The sequence below is a fragment of the Monodelphis domestica genome, chromosome 3 (assembly GCF_027887165.1).
Source record: "Monodelphis domestica isolate mMonDom1 chromosome 3, mMonDom1.pri, whole genome shotgun sequence".
Taxonomy (NCBI): domain Eukaryota; kingdom Metazoa; phylum Chordata; class Mammalia; order Didelphimorphia; family Didelphidae; genus Monodelphis; species Monodelphis domestica.
Window position 1 is genome coordinate 318506463 of NC_077229.1, and position 21290 is coordinate 318527752.

General features: G+C 35.5%; 1 protein-coding gene across 1 annotated transcript in view; it reads left to right on the forward strand.

Moving 5' to 3' along the window:
* PREX2 (phosphatidylinositol-3,4,5-trisphosphate dependent Rac exchange factor 2) overlaps window positions 1–21290 on the forward strand; it is a 421865-nt gene that overhangs the window by 142111 nt on the left and 258464 nt on the right. Inside the window, exon 7 of the mRNA XM_007487009.3 lies at window positions 12899–13032. Within this exon, the coding sequence (XP_007487071.1) occupies window positions 12899–13032 (134 nt within the window). The remainder of the gene's footprint in view (window positions 1–12898; window positions 13033–21290) is intronic.

Consider the following 21290-nt stretch of genomic DNA (forward strand, 5'->3'; position numbering starts at 1 on the left):
GGGAGTATTGGAAATTGGCTCTGATATTGCTGGTAGTTTTCATTTTGGGATCTTTTTTAGGTGGTGAGTAGTTTATTCTTTCAGTATTTTTTTTACCCTCTGGATTCAAGATAGGCAGTTCTTGAAAAATTCTTAAAATATGAAGTCTATGGTCTTTTTATTCACATGGTTCCTTTTAATAGGAACTTTCTTTTGCCTTTCTTTGAATCCTCAGTACCCAGGCACATATTAGATGCTTGTTAATTGACTTACATACAGACACTAACCATTAGTGCTGTGGGCGTTACCCCATCTCAGTGTCTGGAAAGGAGAGAGGAATTAGGCAGGTAGCTTAACTCATTTTCTATGTAGCATTTCTTAGATCAAGTTCCAAATCTAAAATCACTTCCCTTCTCAGCTCCCAGGCTTACATCCCATGACTTTGGCTTCTTAGAGCTTCTCAACTGGGCTGGTTGCAACATCTAACTTAAAATCCTGAGTTCCATGATTCCCATAGCTTAAGTTTTTCTTAGTGAGAGACTCTAGTCCCTTCATCTATGTCTGAAAAGAGAAGTCAATACTGACCAAATCCCAATCAATTTTGTGGGACTCTCCTGGTGTGAGAGAAAATGAAGGTGACCCCAGGACTCTCCCTATTTTCTGCATGTTGTAACATTTAAAAGAGTGGTTGCCTTAAACTGTGACCACAGAAATATGGTTTCAAGACATTGTCTTGAGTTAAATCAAATATAAAGTGGTCGCCAGGGAAAAATTCTCAAATATTAAATATACCCAAGTCAGCTGGGTTTTTATGGAGATTTTAATTAATACAAATAAGGAATTAATGAAAGAGAGAGAGTAAGAGGAAACAATGAGAAAAGGGCTAGGCCAGCCTAGGTCAGCCTAGGCCAGCCTAGGCCCAAGCCCTAAGAGAGAGAGATCAGTCAGTCTTTAATCCACTCACCACAAGATTTGTCCCATGCAAGATTCTAGTGTTCAGAGAGACCCTCCAGTTTAGCTCCTGAGCTCCACTTCAGCTTCCAAGGCTGAATTCCTCTTAGTGGCCTTCTGATTCTCCTTTTAAAGAGAATTTTCTCCTATGTCACCTCCCCTAAGTTCTCACATCTACCAATCACAGTAGACATTTTCCAAAGGACAGACCATTCTGAATTCACACCTGAGTAGACTAAACTTTTGAGTAATTCACACCTGAGTAGACTAAAACCTCACACCTGCTTTGTTAAGCTTGTCCCTTGCTAGTTTGCAAGTTGCCTGACCTTCATAGGTACTTAGCACCTTCCTAAAAATAGACTTAGCTTAAGACGTTTGCTTCACTATTAGTATGAGTTAAGTACTTTTTCATTGTTCACTAAAGAGTTTATAACTTTATCTTCCCCTAAAGTATGCTTAAGTATGGGTGGAGTAGAGTTCTCCCATTCCTGATTAAGTCCTTTCATTGTTTAAAATGGGGAATGGTCTTAACCAAGTGTTCTGAAGTAGGGTCTGAGAATTTTTAAGATTCACAATATTGCTTATATCTGAGGCTTTATTGGGAAAAAAGAGAGTGAGTATACCTTGGTTGGGGAGATGTAATGATTCAGACAGTTCAGGCTCCTCTACTAATGAAAAGGGTCTTCTCATATCTATGTGGTTCTCAAAACAGAATGTCTATGCCTGAGCCACGACTCTAATCTCATAGAAACAGGTCCCTGGCATAATCCACATGAATGCTTCAATGTTAGTGGTCTGGGCATGAGATAAACCTTTGTATATTTGTAAGGTTCGTCTAAGCTCCCATATACAATTGGCAAAAGGCACTTTGAAGTTGCAAGCATTTAGTAATAGGTACTGATAGTTCAATTTGGACCACAGTTTCCCAATACTACTGTCATGCTGCCCTGGACTTCTCATTCCATTTCTTATTCTCTCTGAACTCTACCTCCTCTTCCTGCTGTAACACTGATAATAAACATAACCTCAATATTGAGAGCTTACAACATCTAGCTGGCTCTAACCACTTCTTCCTTTCCCTAGCACCACCCACTCTTCCCCCTTATCACACTTGTTACCTTTTGTTTTTTTTACTTTGTTAAAAGAAATCCCTTCCTCCCTCCCTCCCTCCCTCCCTCCCTTCCTTCCTTCCTTCCTTCCTTCCTTCCTTCCTTCCTTCCTTCCTTCCTTCCTTCCTTCCTTCCTTCCTTCCTTCCTTCCTTCCTTCCTTCCTTCCTTCCTTCCTCCCTTCCTCCCTTTCTCCCTCCCTCCCTTCCTCCCTCCCTTCCTCCCTCCCTCCCTTCCTCCCTCCCTTCCTTCCTCCCTCTTTTACTTCCTCCCTCCCTCCCTCCCTCCTTCCCTTCCTCCCTTTCTCCCTTTCTCTCTTTCTCCCTTCCTTCCTTCCTTCTTTCCTTCCTTCCTTCCTTCCTTCCTTCCTTCCTTCCTTCCTTCCTTCCTTCCTTCCTTCCTTCCTTCCTTCCTTCCTTCCTTCCTTCCTTCCTTCCTTCCTTCCTTCCCATGTCTTTCTCTCCCTTCCTCCCTCCAAGATATAGATTTAGAAAAACTATAGTTTAGCAAATTTCAAACTTAAGTTTTATGATGTTCTCTTCTGGAATAGGTCAATGTAGTAATTCACTCTTAAGTTGTCAGCAGTCAAGCTCTAATTCTACCTAATAACTATAACCCCAGAGGGAAAAATATATTTAAAAACATAAATCATTCCTTTGAAAAAGTGAATTATTTAAAATAACAGAGAGGAAATCTATGAATCATATTTATCAGAGATAGGTATTTTAAATAACCATATTGAATATTTATATAGAGAGACATTTTTTTTTGGTAAATGTTTTAATTCTTAATATTCACAGAGAAGTCTCCAACACTGCATTATTTCACTGAATAGTTGCTTATGTCTGAGTTTCTTTTATAATTTGCATAATTCTGCAACCAGCTATTCCAGAGGTCCTTTACCTGGAGTTGATGAATTTTTAAAAATAATTATTTTGATAAATATATTTCACTATAATTAGTTTTCTTTGTAATTCTCTTCATTTTATTTTATGCATTATTTATATAGGTTCCATTAAGTCACCCCTCTCCCTCAATAAACTTTAGAAGCTACTCATCACATCTAAGATCCTCAGTTTAGTATTCAAAGCACCTTATAATCTGTCCTCTCTTCTTCCCTGCTCTTTCCAATCTTCTTAAATCTTACTTTTCTATCTGGGAACACTGGCCTCCTGGGTGTTCTGCAAGCAAGATACTCCACCTTTTAGCTTTGAACATTTTTCTTGCCCGTACTCCATGCTAGAATGCGTTCTCTCTACATCTCTACTTTCTGGTTTCTCTGGGTTCTTTCAAATCCCAAGTAAAATCTCATCTCTATAGGAATACTTTCCCGACTTATCTTAATTCAAGTTTCTTCCATCTTTTAATTATTTTTCTGTTTATCCCATATATAGTTTGTTTGTATATTTATTTGCTTCCTGTACCCTCATTAGATTTCAAGCTGGAGGGTGGGGATTTTTTTTTTATCACTCTGCTGGACTCAGAATAGATGCTTAATGATTGTTTGTTGATTGATAAACATTATCAGAAGCTCTCTATAAACTTTCCCAGAACACAAAAGGGTTCTATGACATAGAAAAAATCAAGAACCCTTTCTATACAGCACTTATGATTGATTTAATTAAATACATATGTGTTGTTCTTTAAAATTCTAGTAATAGGAAGGCAAAGAAATTTCTTGTCAAAAATAATGTTTATTCCATTCAGTGACAAATAATTTAAAAATATTATTAAATTGAAATATTTTTAAAAGTCATTTGAAAAATCTATTAGGAAAATATATTTAGCTTCATGTATAGTAGTTTCATAAAGCAAAAAAGTGGTACTATCTTGCTAAATATAGAAATATCAGGGAGCTCTTAATTATTCTTTCTTTTCAGAGAGGTTAAAATATACCTAGTTATGGTAAATCTGGCAGAACTACATTTAGTATATTTATTGATTGCTGAATTTCAGTTGAAGGTAATCTGGTTTATATTTGCAATTTGACATGTGATATGTGATTGAAAGTTTAAAAAAAATCACATTTTAATATCAAGGCTGAGTAAGTCAGTAGCCTAAGAGGACCAATGTGGTTGCACCCATTAAGGAATTTGGCTACTCCAGTGTTTTCTCTCTACATTTGTAATCTTTGTGGTGGGCTTGATTGTCCCTTCCAGTTTTTGTCATTCTGATTCACTCTTCCAACCCACATCTTTAATGTGTAGACTTTTGTGCTCCTGATCTTGATTCCTTCCTTTCTGTCTTTCTTTGTGACTTCTTTGTAACTGTGACTTCTGTGTGGATTGCAAACTCCTTAGTTTGACCCTGGTTAGTCCCTCTCCAGCTGCATGAAGGAAGAGCCAAAGCTTTCCCTATGACATCTAGTTCTCCAAGTTAGTAAAAATAAAATGTCTAAGTAATATTCAGGATGTGAACTGCCACATGTGGCTTCTATCATCAAACTGAGACAAATACTGCTGGAACGCTGTTTAAAAAAAGCATTTATTAAGTGAACAGTGGGGTCATGTTTAAAGTGGGAACTATCACATGAGTATATCTTGGCATACAGCACTCATGATAGGGTATCTGTACTGACCAAATATTGCTTAAAATGTATAGGTTTTTTATAGGTCTGTGATTTCACATTTTTAATGATTTCCTCCTGCTGAACTCAGGAAAATAATGAATAAATTCTAGTGAATCAAAGGTACACTTAAAATCTGTGTGGCCTAAAATGTAAACACTGAATGAATGAAAATGTTCTAAGCAGTACTGTGAGGATTACATTTTATAGACAAATCTGAACATTGTGAGCCAGTTTCTCTGGCTTTATAAACAACTAATGGAGAATTAATTAGGCAATAGGGAAGATATACTGAGTATCTCAGGATATGTTATGAGGCTCTTCTGGAATAAAATGGCCCATCTGAAGTTTATTCTAGGGTTGTGAAGGAGCTAATGCAAATTTCAAAAAAACTCAACTCCAAGGAAATAATTTATTCATATGTTTTATTGTAGACCCTAGAGAATCCAGATTCACAGCCTATTTCTGGCAGTTACTAACTGTGTGATCAAGGGTAAATTGTTTAAAGTTCAGATCTTCAATTTCCTCATCTGTAAAATTGTGTTATCAATAGATGTGAGGGGAGCATTTGGCTTGTTTGCACAAGGGGCTTAGTGATGAACTTAGATGAAGAAAGAAGTATAATGAAGATGGAATGAGCAACCAAGAAGAAAACAGAAAAGTCATATCATTTCCCAAGAATATTGATAGGATTACTAAAACTCAGAATGAAGTGAGACTGCTGATTCTAAGGATAGTAAAAAAGCTTATTTATATAATTATCCAGATTGAGACTAATAGAACAAATAAAAGGATGAAAAAACAAGTCTGGGATGCAGAAAGGAGCCCCCTTTTATTCAGCTGTTACATCTCCTCTGTCTTCTACAAATCTATTGGGGTGCTTAGGATTCCTAAATGTAACTATTAGGGAAACATTTTCTAAAACTTAAAAAACATAAACACTTTCACAAGACTAGAATAAACTGTTTTCAGAAGGGCCATTTTATTCTAGGAGAGCCTCATAACATATGCTGAAATACTCAGGGTAGCTTCTCTATAGCCTAATTAATTTTCCATGAGATGTTTTAGTCTATATAAATGTAAGGTATTATAAATAAGAGGGTAATAAATATCATGCTATAGTTGTTGTCTTACTTTAAAATAATAATAATTTTTTTCACTTAAAAACATTTTACCTTCCCCTTCATGCTGATTAAACAAAGAAAAGAAAAATTAAGCCCTCATTATAAGTATATGATGTTTAAAATTTAAAACCAAATTCCTTCTTTGGTGATGCTCAAAACTGTTTCATTCAGCATTTTAAGTCCATCACCCATCTGTCAGGAGATGGATAGTATGCATCATTTCATATTCTCTGGAATCATAGCTGATCACTGCATTGACTTTAGTTCTCAAGTATTTCTAGTTTTATTATTTCTCTTTGTGCAGAAAAATTGCATTATATTCATATATCACAAATCTTTAGTCACCAATATAAAATCATTTGCTTAGTTTCTTTTTCTTTGCAAAAAATCTGCTTTAATTATAATTAATTTTTTAAATATTTAGATTCTTTTCTTCTTCCTTGTTCTTTTTAGGAGCCTAGTAGTGGTGTATATTGTTGAATCATAAGTATATGCAAAATTTAGTAGGATTAGGGGAAAAGAATAGATTCCAATGGCTTAGGAACTTAATGATATAGTTTTTCATATCATAGTTTTTCAGTGTAGACTTTAAATGACAATTTTTATACATCTATAAATTTGTGTCCATCAGTATTTGATTTTTTGGGGAGGGATTCAGCTAGCTACTCTGTTAGCATCTGTAAAGGGGAAAAGGGGTTAATTTTTAAAATGTTTTGACTTGATTATTTAAGAGTTTGGTTACTGGGAATTTAATTAGTTCCAAAGAGATTTTATTTACAATTTCATTAAAAATGGAGAAAGAGTAAAGTAAGAAATCAGAGAGAGAATAAGGTAAGATAGCTAACCTCAGAATTAAGTAATTTATCTCTGGCCCCTGGCTCAAAAACCAGGCAGGAGAGTTTAGTCCTCAACCAGATAGGCCTCGGCCCTTTTAGCCCAGGACATGGTGACATCTCTTCAGAAAAATCCAGCAATTTAGAGTTAGTCTTTCACTCACCATGTGTCAGTCCAGGCAGAAGATCCTTCTGACCCTTTTCAATAGCCTCAACTCATAAGCATGAAGAATTCCTCCCATCTCCATTTCCAGAAATGAAGAACTGTCTCCCACAGGAAGCGACAGCCTCTTTTAAAGACATTTTCTCTTGCATCACTTCCTGTACCTTCCCCTAATTCCACATCTTCCAATCAGAGTTGACACTCTGTTCTGGGCCTGGCCAGAAGGCAGTCAATTCTGATTTGTTACCCATTATCACACAGACCTCCCATTTCATGATTAAGTGGGATATTTGCACTTTTTGTGATTAGATCTAAATGGGCAAATCTTCATACTTAACTTTTAAGTACCATGTTTGCGCTTTTTGTGATTGAATCTAAAATATAGGCTGGTCTCCATAAAATCTAAAAATAGGCAGGTCTCCATATTTAACTTTTAAGTAGGGTGTTTACACTTATGGGGATTAAAGTCTAAAAATAGACATGAGTTACAATTTAAATCTTCACAATCAGGGAAGAGCTAAATACCTTCATTGTTACAATCAGGGGAGAGCCAAATCCAATCTTCACAGATCTATCTATCTATCTATCTATCTATCTTTCTATCTATATATCATTTAAGTCTCTCTTTATCAGTTGATATAACCTTTAATATTGTAACAGTTAAAATTAGTTTCTCTGCTAAAAGTATTATATTTTATGAGGTTTATTAAAGATTAAGAATTAAAGAAAATTCAAAATAAGAAAGCACGTGCCTAGGAGGGCCAAAAGGCCCATTCAGTTTCAATTACACTACATCTTGAGGAAGCAGAAGCAGGAAGGGATCTCAGTAGGCTTTACAGCCAGTTTAAATAGAAATTTTGATCTCACCCAGGTGGGGATCTCAGTGAGATTTGCGGGTATCTTGGGAACTAGAGCAAGGATTCTGGGGATTGAAGTCCAGGGTTCAAATCTCCATTTTTACATTCTCTGTTTGATTGTTTGGGGAAAAGATTTTCCCCAAAGGAGCATGAAAACATAATCAACTTAAAGATTACAATAATTTGAGGAGAAGAGGAAAAAAGAACAAAACCAATAATTATTAGACGCATTGACAAAAAACCAGTTAGGGGGCAGTCCCCATTGGCACGAAAGTATAGATACAAGTAAATGCTCAATCAACCACACCCAAAGTTCATTCTTGATCTTCTTGTGCAGCTTGTGGTCTGGAGGCTTCTTCATGGTGTCTTCTCTAAACAGTTCAGTTTCTGGATTTGGCGAGGTTGCATCTTTCTTTACCTAAAGTTCTTTTTAAAAGGAATTTAAACTTTGCAATTTAAAATAATAATATTTTTACATTTCCCCATAAACAGGGTGATAGAAAAACACAGGATCACTTAGGGATGCATGACTGAGTTATGGGGTATATGAATCAATTGGCAACAGGTATTAAAAAGACATCAGAAAAATCCAAATAAAAAATAGTTTCTGGATGAAAATATAGACTATCAAATTCTTATATGTAAAAATTCCAAGTAAAGGAAAAATAAATCCATAACAGGTCCTTAAATCAGGGCCCAATTAAAATGATATAAGCAAGTAAGCATTTACCCAGTCAGTAGCCGGGACTGTAGAAAGTTGCCACACTATGAAAAGACAGAAAATGGACCAGATTATAGGAGCCAGGTTTGGAGCCAAGTTCGGGATACTTGTCTGTAAGTATTTTCAGAGTGAGTATGGGCACAAGGAAGTCCTATGTTTTAACATATGTTAAATATTGCAACCTTGAGTCTTCACACTAGGTTCAAGACCTTTGTATTGGCTAGACGTGCATCAATCCATCCTGGATTGGTTCATCTTTGGCCCTGTGCAATGGCTCTTCTGTGTATATCTTGTCCTGGAATCAGACAGAATCATTAAGCAAAGTCCCATAATTTTTTTTTTAAATAAAACCCTTACCTTCCGTCTTGGAGTCAATACTGTGTATTGGCTCCAAGGCAGAAGAATGGTAAGGGCTAGGCAATGGGGGTCAAGTGACTTGCCCAGGGTCACACAGCTAGGAAGTGTCTGAGGCCAGATTTGAACCTAGGACCTCCCGTCTCTAGGCCTGGCTCTCAATCCACTGAGCTACCCAGCTGCCCCCCAAAGTCCCATAATTTTTTAAAACAATTGGTGACATCCTTTTTATAGTCTCAAGCTTTTGGGGCATGCATTAGGAAATGTATCTTAAACTTATATTACTGCAAAATCAAAATTAAGAAAATCTTAATACTGGTGACATGTGCTTCAAATATAAAAAGGAGAGAAAAAAACTGTAATAGTATATTGCACATGCAAGAAAAATATAATAAGTTTTTAGAAAATTAAAAAATATGCTTTATAATCATTGACACACTGTGTCAGCTAAGAAAATATATAATACAAAGTTTCTCCCCCAAAATGAGATCCATTTCTTCTTCATATCTGGCCATGATCCACTGTGAGTACAAGCAGATGAATTGAACAGTAGAACAAATGTGTAGTTATCAATATCCCCCAAATTCCCAATAGCCCAATTAATTACAATAACAAACAAACCCACTATCATATTTCATGTAAGTTGCTATATGGCATTTTAAAAGCCTATGAATTGATGGATATTTGTCACAATTTTTTACAATCATAGCAAATCTTTCAACCTTGGTAAACATATTTTTAAACAAAGTAAAACTTATTTTGGGTTTTGAACATCATCAAGAAATCTAGATATCATTCTGGTGGAAGTAAAATGAGCTAAAGAGTATAAACGAGAGATGCTCCCCTTTTTTTTTTTTGGAAGACTTCTAGGGGTACATGCCCTGGGATTAACTGCCCAGCTTCCATTCACATTTTTATAATGCAAGAGGTTGCGGGTTATAATTGTATTTCACTTCAGCTACTAGAATGGGCCTTACCTCGTGTTAGGGGCAGGCAAAAATGACCAGAGATTGTTAAGAAAAAATTCTAAAAATCATGTCTAAAGAACCCTTAAGATCAGTTTGAGATAATTAGCTCTTTCAATTTTCCAACGGTTGTTGTAACACTTTTCTGATGGTGTCCATCTATCCTCTATGTGACAATTTACAAAGTCAAAAATAGAAAAGCTGTTTTTTATATGGGCCCATTCAATAATATTTGTTCAGCATACTTATAGGGGAAAAGCAACAGAACTTAACAGTAGTTAAAACCCAGTACATTAAAATGATTCAGTATAACAGAATAGTATGGAATGCAGTAATATATGAGCTTAAAACCACAAAGTTAAACCTTAAAACAATCAGCAAAATGCAATAGAAATACAGAGATTTTTATAAAACATTGAAGTCTGAAATGCCTTAAAAATATAACCTCCAGTCTCTTTAAACATCCTTGAGTTTTGGGTTTGTTTGTTTTTTAAGCATCCATTTAGATGCCTATTATCAGAAGGCAGAAGATTGGTAGGTGGTAGGCAATGGGGGTTAAGGGACCTGTCCAGCACCACATTGCCAGGACGTGTCTGAGACCAGATTTCAACCAAGGACTTCCCTTCTCTAGGCCTGGCTCTCAATTCACTGATCCGCTGAGCTGCTTCCCCATAGTGAGGAATCTCAAATTTGGCTAAAGAGTTGCAGGGAGCTGACTTTTTCCCCTGAATCTCATGTGATATAAATGAAAGGATCAATGCAGTCAAAAGTTATCCTTTTAAATACCCCCATACTTGTAAGTTCCTGTTTGGAAAAGCCTCTTCCTTCTTTTCTTTCTTATTCCCTCCCTGTGATCCCCTGCCCCCAGTCCATGTGGAGGCTAATCTTAGCCTAAGGGAAAATCCATCCCCGTTTTTTTTTTACCAGCTGGTGTTTGATCCTGAAGAAATTGGGTCTGTTACCAGCAGCCTGGGTCCTGGGGCTGGGCCTGAGACAGTGAGTCATCTGGGTCAGAGGCCAGAGGTGCAGGAATCAGCTGGGCCAGGTGAGCAAGAGAAAGACCAGGAGCAGGAGCCACCAGGGTCGGGGTCTCAGAAACAGGCTGGCAGCAGCCTGGATAAGTCAAGAGGCTTGCTAAAAAGGCTTGGAGAAACTTGGCTTAAAAAAAAAAAACAATTAGGCACTAGCTATTAAAGACTGAACTTAGTTACAGGAGAGAAAAGATCAGAAGATTGAAGGTATTTCATCAACCAAAGTGGCTTGCCAAAATTGTAAAAGTTAAAATTAGTTTCTATGCTAAAAGTATTATATTTTATGAGGTTTATTAAAGATTAAGAATTAAAGAAAATACAAAATAAGAAAGCACATGCCTAGGAGGGCTTAAAGGCCTATTTAGTTTCAATATATGGCTAAGCAAATTATTCTATCACTAGATAAAAAGAGATGTGCTAGAGAGAAAGATATGGAAATGTAAGAGTAGCTAGCTACACAGTGAAATATCATTAACATATGGCCATCCTTTAGATTGAGATAAACACAGATAGAGAGATGATAGAACATTTATTTAGAACGTGTTAAGTTGTAGATACCACATTAAATGCATATATTATTGCTGTTTATTATTTACTTTTATTTGATTCTTCATGACCCCATTTGAGTTTTTCCTTGGCAAAATATTTGAGTGGTTTGCCATTTTCTTCTCCAACTCATTTTATAGATGAGGAAACTGAAGCAAACAAGTTAGATGACTTGCCCAGAGGTGCACAACTAATAATTGTCTGAGGTCAGATTTGAACTCAGGAAGATGAATCTTACTGACTGTATGACCAGTACTCTATCTACTTGTAAACCTTAAAATTTCTTAGACTTATGAATGTTGGAAGTTTCTCCATTGGGAAATTTCATACTTGGAAAAAATTTCCTACTGATAGTAAGAACTCTATTGGAATGTGAAACCCCTTGGCTTGGGAGGATCCTTCTCCTGCCTACTTAAGACTACTTTAGGACAGAAACCTCTTGCTAAAAAGGGCCTTGACCTATGCTTAAGCATAGAACAGGAAGTTCTTTGAGTCATGATTGATTTTAGAATTGATACAATAGAGATACTTGGAATGACAGAACCAGGTCTTGGAAACTACAATCTCCACCCTACTCAGAGTAAAAGGATTTAGGAAGGTCTGCAGCAAAGATCAAGATTTAATTATTTGAGAATATGACCTTCAACAGACATGTGCAAAGGGGTCAGACCTCTGGGCGGTCCTGGGTTAAGCTAGAGCCACCATTGGCACAGGGGAGACATCAACAGTGATTGGTAGATGTGAGAACTGAGGGGAGGGAACTTAGATGGTTTCCTTAAAGATAGAGGGGTCTGAGGACAGAGGGAGGAGAGTTTTTTGCTCTGAGGAGGTTTTGCTCTGAGGAGGTTTTGCTCTGAGAGGTTTTGCTCTGAAGGAGTCTGGAGGTGGAGGCCCTTGAGACTGTTTCTCCATTTTGGTCACGTGAGTGATAGGGACTGATCTCTTTTCTTTGCCTCAGCTATCTAAGGGCTTGGGACTTTGGCCCAGCCTAAGGAGAGGGGGTATTTAAGTCCTATTCCCTTCTCTCCCCTTCTCTCTCTCTCTCTCTCTCTCTCTCTCTCTCTCTCTCTCTCTCTCTCTCTCTCTCTAATACCTTTCTTCCTCTTGTTTGTAATTAAAAACTCCAAAAGGCTGACTTCTGACTTGAGTTTTCATTTAGGAATTACATAGCTGAATTTCTTGGCGACCTTAAATTAACATACATCAGTCTTTTAAAGTGATTTCGATATCACATACTTCACCACATAGTTTCTCACAAAGATACAAATATAAGCAAAAAATTCAGTCCCTGCCATCAATGAACTTACATTCTAATGGGAGAACTCTATAAATAAAGCAGAACTGAAAAGGATGTAGGAAAAGTGCCCATTTGGAGATGATTAGGAAGTGAGGTAGGGGCCTACGTTGTCCACAATGAAATCAAAGCTCACATATATACTTTTAGAGGGTGAATCTATTGTTCTGTAGGAGATGACATGTCCGAGAAGTGAGATGAAGGCCTGGATTTGTCCAAGATAAGGAAAAAGCTCACTTAATTAGAGACCAATTTGGTTCTAAGTACAGAAACCATCTAGTAATTGTAGAATGTATTTGATGTGTCTTTGTGAGTAATCAGACTTATTATGTTTTAGATCTCTCATGTACTGAAGTATGACAGTTTGTGCTTTCAGTAATACTTTTTTCCATTCATTTCTTTGTTAGGGTTCCAACATCACTGATACCTGCACTGAAATGCTAATGTATGGGGTTTTGTTGAAAATCTCTGCAGGAAATATTCAAGAACGAGTGTTTTTTCTTTTTGATAATCTTTTAGTGTATTGCAAAAGAAAACACAGGTAAGTCACTCATTTCTAAAATTATTTGTCGATTTTATATTTGAAACCCTATATATATACCATGACAATGCTTAGCAAAGTTTTCTTAGAGATCCTCTATTTTGAATTGAATTTGTATTTCATATGCACATAACATGTATTATGATGGGAGACTAGACCTTCTTTGCATTGACATATCATAGACTATAAGATATGGAAGGGATAGCTGAGATCATTTACTATAACTCCATCATTTTATGTGAACCAAAAGAAGGGGAATGACATCTTAAGGTCACAGTGGGACATTAAGGTAGAAAGCTGGAATTTGAAGTCAGTTCTTCTCAATCTTAATTTAGTTGTTTTATTTTTTTTATCTAATTTCATTTTTTCCTTTTAACAAAAGTGATACTTAATTTAAAATATTTTGCTTATTTGGTAAAAGTAGAGAGATGCTATTCTTATTAGAAAATAATTACTGATATATTTTTATAGTGTTGAATTATATAGATCATTGAATTTCAATGGACTTTCTGATTTTTTTTGAGATTCTTTGTTTACTAAATCAATGAAGGTTTGGAGGAGTAGCATTATATACTAAGGAGAGGTATTAATGCAAGGAGATCTAGGAAGTTAAGTGGGGAAAGCATGTTATTTAAAGCATTTGGATCAGAACTAATAAAGAGAGAAAGAGAAAGGATATTGCAAGGTTATACTATTAACACCTGTTCAAAAGGAAGATTTTTTTTTCCTTTGGAATATATAAAATAAACTTGGCATAGAAACGTGGTAGTCTTGGAATAATTTAACTATCCAGATGTTTGCTAGAATACTCTGCCCAAAGCAGGTTAGCAGGCAAATTTGGAACTTGCTTTAATAATAATTTTATCTGTCAAAGGTAGAAGAAGCTACAAGGGAAACTGCTATTCTGAACCTGGTTGTGAATAATCAAGAATAAGGGCAGCTAGGTGGTGGTGTACATAGAATGCCAGGCCTGGAGTTAACAAGATGTATCTTCCTAAGTACAAATCTAGCTTCAAGTACTAACTATTTAATCCTTAGCAAGTCACTTAACTCTGTTTGCCATCCTCACATGTACAATGAGCTCGGGAAGAAAATGGTGAACTATTTCAGTATCTTTGCCAAGAAAATACCAAATGGGGAAAAATATGGTTAGACATGACTGAAATGATTGAACAACAGCAATCAAGAGTGAAAGTGAGGGATTTTTTTTCTGTCAAGAATACTTTACCCAAAGAAAAAGAGTTTTACAATGACAGTTATAAAAATAAAGGCTGACATATGGACAAGCAGGTAGAAAGCCAGGACCTGCTCTTATCTTTTGTTTCGGTTCATACTAACTTGCTAAACCTTAAGCAGCTTAATTGTCTTGCTATAATCTTGATGTAGACCTAAGGATCAAAAAGAAAATTCTTAATCTTAGCCTAGAGTCAATCTACCTGGTTTTTGGCAGACTAGTATGGTTGCTAAGAGCCAGATTCCAACCTTTAACTAGGTGATATCCGAGCCATTACATTCTAGCATAATGGAAGTATTTGTCCAGTAAGTGATCCTCAGAGATACACAAGCACAAGATATCATCTATTACCTTTTTAAATTTAAATTTTAAATTCCCTAATTATATTTAAAAATAATTTCTAACATTTTCAAAGAATATTCAGTCCTGAATTCTCTACTTCCCTCCCTCCCCATCAACTCCCTCATGGAGATTGTAAGCAGTGTCACATAGATTTTACATAGGCAATTATGTATAACATTTTACATATTAATCATTTTATGGAAAGAAATTTGAATAAAAAATTAAGTGTAATAAAAAAATAAAAAAAATTAAGAAGTTTTCTTTGATCTGGATTGAGATCCTATCAGTTCTCTCTGAAAGCAGATGGCATTTTTTTTAGTCCATTGGGATAGTGTTGGATCATTGTATTGCTGAGAAAAACTAATTTATTCACAGTTGTTCATTGTACAGTATTGTCACTATGTACAGTGTTCTTCTGGTTCTGCTTATTTCACTCTGTCTCAGTTCATGTAAATCTTTCCAGGTTTTTCTAAGTTCCTTCTGGTTGTCATTTCTTAAAGCACAATAATATTCTATTACACTCATATATTAAAACTTATTCAGCCATTTCCCAATTGATAGGTATCCCATCAATTTCTAATTGTTTGCCCAACAAAAAGAACTGCTTTAAATATTTTTGTACATATATGTCATTATCCTTTTTGATTTTTGTCTCTTTGGGATACAAGCTATAAATAGTATTGCTAAATCTAAGGGTATGTACTCCCCTTTACATAAATTTAAGACATGCACAAAGAGAAAACAAAAAGAAAAAAGCAAGTTTTCACAAGTAGTATTCAAGGATGTACTTCTTCATTATACAAAAAATGGCTGAAAGATGGAGGAAATTATTTGTTGAATATGAAAAGACATTTGAATTTGATTTGGTACAGTAAAAATATCAGGTTAAGAAGTATTTTCTAATAAGGTGTCTTTTATCCTTATAATAAAATCATTCAAGATTCCATTAAGCAACAACAGGAAAAAACCATGCTTAGTAACTAGTTATAAACATTAATTAAAGCATAAAGCATGGAAAGGTATACTTATTAAAGTTGCTTGTCACTATGATGGCAACGTTTCATCACTGAGCCCATACTGAAGAAGGAATTCCTTATAGAAAATAAAAGTCCTCTAGATCCTTTTGTTTGCAGATCACCTTATGTTGGTTACATCAAGCCCAAGACTACAATAGCATCTCTGGAAAGGGATCTGAAGTCACTCTAAGGAATTTTTCCTTTATATCTATACAGGAAAGACAAGTGGATTAAGAATGTTTTTTTGTCCAGATATAAACATACATTTTAATGGACCTTCATCAGTACGTACATCTAGGATGGAGAGTACAGATGAGCAATGAGTTCTTTCAGGAAATTTTAAAGTGTCCTTATTGATTTCAATCTCCCTAAAAAAGCAAAAGTCCATCTTTTTAATACTAAGTTTTTACCAGCTTTTAATGGCAGCTCTTACCAAAGAAGTAAAACAAAATATCATATAAGGAGAACTGGAGATGCATATTTTGGATATAATTGGAACACATGCTGGAACATGTAGATTCTTCATTGGTATAGTAGGTATTTTTCAAAACTACTAATTATTTAAAATGAGTAAGATTCCCCTTAGTGCAACAAAATAATAATTTAATGCTTAACAGCTTAGGAGTCTAGAAAGTCTTTCACAGAGATCTATATAACAATCAGAGTAATTAAATTATTGTAAAGATTTGACTTATTTTTACTTAACCACAAAGAACTTTGAAGAATAGTAGTAAAAGATGTTATAAGGAAGATTTTTGGTCAGAATAAAAGATGGAATAATCATATGACATAGTTAATTAATGGCAAGTATTTGACCTCAACTTTCTTTATGAAGTCAGCAGAAAAAAAGGAGGATCTTCAGAATATTGAGTTCTGTTGCAATCTTATGGGAAAACATATATACCAGTTCCACAGGTTAAGTAGGCATTGATGGATTTTGTCTGTACTGTTGAAGGAAATGACCAAATTGATGAGATCACAAATCTGTTTGAATGTTGATTATTTAAAGACCTAAGCATATAAAGATTATTATTATTATTATTAGTTATGACATTGCCAAAGAAGGTGGGCAGCTAGTAATTATTTTTAATACTTCTCACTTGATGAGTTAATGATACCCATTACACTTAGAAAATAAAGAATATAATGGAACTGAAGATTGGTTGGGGTAATAATAACAGATAATGATGACATTGCTAAACTATTCAATTCATTGTTGTCTTGTTCAAACTCAAAGTCCTTTGGATGGGAAGGATAGATGAGAATTTGTTATTAGGGAATAAAAACCCTAGATAGGTGAATAGACAGACTTCTACCTACCTTAATTATTTTAGGCCATTAAATCTCAAAAAACTACATGCTAGGATACATAAAATCTGGCAGATATGATTGTTACACAGTGATTATTAAAAAAAAAACATAGGAAAGGAGAGGTGCCACAGGATTGGAGGACAAGTGCTGCCCTGATTATTGTTGTTTTTAAATAAGAGGTTTTTAAAGAAGAGCTTCAAACTTTAAGCTACTAACCTTGACTATTAAAGGAGAGGTGTGTCAACATGTAGAAAGCAAAGCATTGTTCTCAAAGAACCAACAAAATTCAAAAACAGGTTATGTCATATTAACATAATTTCTTTCTTTGACAAAGTGATTAGACTAGTAAATCAGAAAATGTGTTAAAGATATTACACTTAAATTGGCACAAAATATGCTATAGAAATTCTCAAGCTGTCCTTATAGACAAGGTACAGGGGTATATGAGCTCAATGCATCTTCTAGCTAGATGGATTTAAAATTGGCAAATTTCTAGAGCTATTGCATAATTATTGATTGATGTGAATCATTCAAGGACATTTCTAGTATGTGACCAGAGATCTGATCATGGTTCTGTCTTGGTCATCATTTTGATAAATACTTAGTATTATTCTGAACTTGACAGATACCAAAAAGATTGGGCCCTTATTTATGCATAGTAAAATGTACAACAACCAAAAAATAAAAGAAACAGGGAAGAGTATTGAAACTACAGGTCTCTGTTATCTACTTATTGTTTTTCTTTTAAAGCATGTAATAAGATCTGTAGCTTTCAAAGCTGCTCTATTTGGTCTTATTTTGGTCAGCATTTTTAACAGTGGTCTATATGAAAGCTTAGATGATACACTTGTTGAATTTGTAGATGGTGCGAATGGAAAAGAGATAGCTAATACAGAGTCAGAATTTTTTAAAAGTTTCAATTGACTAGAAATATGAGTAAAAAAAAAGAGATAAATGTAAAGTACTAGACTCAAATTCATTTTCTGGATCACTGCCTTTTAATGATGGAAGGACATGCACAGCTCCATGAAGTTATGAACTTTGCCATGCAGGATTACTCAAGATAGACAAGTCATAGTAGGGAGTTCTGACAAAAGGTGATCCATTGGAGAAGGAAATGTCAAATCACTTCATTATCTTTGCTAAGAAAACCCCAATGGACAGAATTGAAATGGTAAAAAGCCAACAATCTTCTCAGGTCAGAAGGTATCCGTCATACTTCTAGGGAAGAGTGGAAGACACCTACAAGTAGCTCCAATACTAAAAAACAGTTGGACAAAAGTCAAAGGGAGATCAGTTGTGGATGTATCTGGTGAAGAAAGTTTGATGTTGTAAAGCTCAATATTGCATAGGAACTTGGAATGTAAGCTGGGTGTGGTGTATGATAAGGAGGAGGTTAATTTGTAACAGAGGGGTTAAGACTTTCAGTATTGAGAGGGGGAAAGAGAGGAGAACCTCCCTTCACAAAGTACGATACAGGGGAGACAGCTAATGTTTAGGGTTGGCTCAGAGAGAGGAGAGGAGGTTTGAAGATTTTCCCCCTTCTGTCTTCCTTCCTTAGCTAAAGTTGCTCTCTCCAATTCACTCTTGTCCCTCTTGTCCCCCTTTCACTACTCAAGACCAAAGGGTCTCCCCTTGATCTGTTCACTCACACTCTACTTGGGGAACTGATAACTTTTAATGTCAACTCAATCAGGTAATACAAAAGGAATAATGGGAAGGGAAGAATGAGAAAGGATAGTGGGAAAAAGGGGTCCCTGTCTCTATCTAAACCCTTTTCCTCCCTCCTTGAATTTGGGAGAACTCAGGTTTTGGCAGCCTGAGCCCCTGAGAGAAAGTCAGGTTGACTCACCCTGGGTTAGGCCCCTTGGCCACAGTTTGGACTCAGGGCAACAGGAGCTGAGGTAAAGTTTGCTCAGGTTTCTCTTCAGAAAGTCCCTTCAATTGGGAAGTGTTGGGGGGAAAGATTTCCAGTTACCAATAGGAAAAGTGGGTAACCCTCAGGAAAAAGTCTTTTCTCACCTTCTGCTTTCAGCTTCTCAAGACAGAGAGAGCAACTCCTCTACCAGTCAGAGTTTTCTCCTCCTCAAGATTCCAATCTCCTAGGGTCCCTCCCCATCGAGGTGATCAGTTTCACACACTCTTTAGCCTCGCACTTTTTCTTAAGTGCCAGCTTCTGTCATAGTGGTCAAACAAAAATATTAAACATTGACATCACGGGTGACACTGGACTTAAATATATGGAAATGGACTAATTTAATTTGGGTGATCACCATATATACTACAGAGGGCAAGAATCCCTTAGGAGAAACACAGTAGCCCTTATAGTCAATAAAAGTGTGATAAAAGTAGTATCGGGGTATACTCTCAAAAATTACAGAATTATATTTGCTCAAATCCAAGGCAAACCATTCAGCATCATAGCAATCCAAGTCTGTGCTCTGACCACTGATACTGAAGAGGCTACAGTTAATCAGTTCTTTGAACAATTGCACTCATTTCACACATTAGCCACTTTATGCTTAAGATTCTGCAAGCTAGGCTTCAGCAATATGTGAAAAAGAAAAGCAGGCTGGTTTTCAAAAAGACAGAGGGACTATAGAAATAAATTGTTATCATTCACTGCATCATGGAGAAGGCAAAGGAGTTCCAGAAAAGTCTACTTTTGTTTTAGTGTAGTAATATGATGTCTTTTGTGTGGATTATAAAAAATGTGGCAAATCCTCAAAGAGATGGGAGTACTAGGTCATCTTTTCTGTGTTCTGAGGAACCTATATGCAGGTCAAGAAGCAACAGTTAGAACCAAACTGGAATAACTGATTAGTTGAGGATTGGAAGAAGAGTTTGATGGCTGTATATTGTCACCTAATTTATTTTACTTATATGCAAAGTCCATGATGTAAAATGCTAGTCTGGATGAATCAAAAGTCAGAATTATGTTTGCTTGTGGAAATATCAACAATCTCTAATATGCAGATGATACCATTTTTATGACAGAAAGTGAAAGAGAATTAAAGAAATTTCTTGATGAGAGTGAAAGAGGAGCATATTAAATCTGGCTTGAAGCTTAACACCAAGGAAAGAAAATTTAGAAACTCTTGCTCTGTGTCACACTGTGCTAAGCATTTGGAATACAAGTAAAATAAGTAAGAAAGGGTCCCAGCCCTTAAAAGAATGACATTCTAATCAGGGAAGATACTATGAAAAAAGGAACTGAAAAGGTATAGCAGAGAAAATTCCTAGCTCTGATCCTATAAAGATGACCTGGAGAGGAAAGAAACATGGAATATGACAGTAATGTTTCCTTACACATAAGAATTGTATCTGGATTTGATTATGGAAATGAATAAGTGATATTTCTTTGTTAGAAGCTGTGATGATCTGGCATTTATCTGGAATGCTTCTCTTTCTTTGGGACCAGAGATAGGGCATTACTACTTTTCTTGCTTAAGGTCCAAGAAACCAATTCTCAAAATGCCTTCTTGGGTAGGTTAGGCTCTTTTCACAATTGTTAACTCTTTTAAATAATTTAAATTCCCCTTCTGATAATAAATCAGTAATTTAGTGATTAGTAGGCCAGGAGTCTGGAAGAGTTAATGAAGCTTCCAAAGGAACCTACATTAAAATATGAGAATAAATAAATTATAGGGAGGATCTAGCTTATTAACTTTATTAGTTTTGTTACATTTGTGTCACTCAGGAATAAATGAACAGAATTATAATTTCTAAATGTGAATTTCCATATTATTTTAATGATAATTAATGATTTGATAAGCATCATCAGTATAGAAAGAGAGTATAGAAACAGCTGTTACTACCCCCTGTGTATTTTATTTTTAAAAGTTTAATATGATTCTTTCCAAAATCTTTGCTTTCCTTTGGGACATTAATTTGAAAAGAAGGCCTTCCTTCTTGAGTGTGGATCTCCTCCTGTTATTTATTTCCCTCCTAAAGATTAAACCTTCTGTGACAGTAAAGATAGTTATTTAAATGCAGGGATCATTCACAGCCTTATGGCTTTAATTGTTGAATAACTAACAGGATCAGTAAAAGGCTTAAGAAATTAAAATCCTGCTGTTTTGAAAATGTTCTTAAGTAATGAAACATTAGTAAGAACATGTGACATAAAGAACAAATTCATAGCTATTATAAATGGAAATAGCCAAATAGATCATTGTGTCCATTCCCTGCCAGGAGAAAGGGAGCTGTTTAAATGACACCATCTGCTCCCTTGTTAAAACACTTAATCTTCTTTTGGAAGTTAACAAGATCAACAACTTTCCAATACTTCATAACTTAAAATATTAAGAGTCTTTAGAAGGTATTGTTACACAGATTTTTCTTATAAAGTTTCA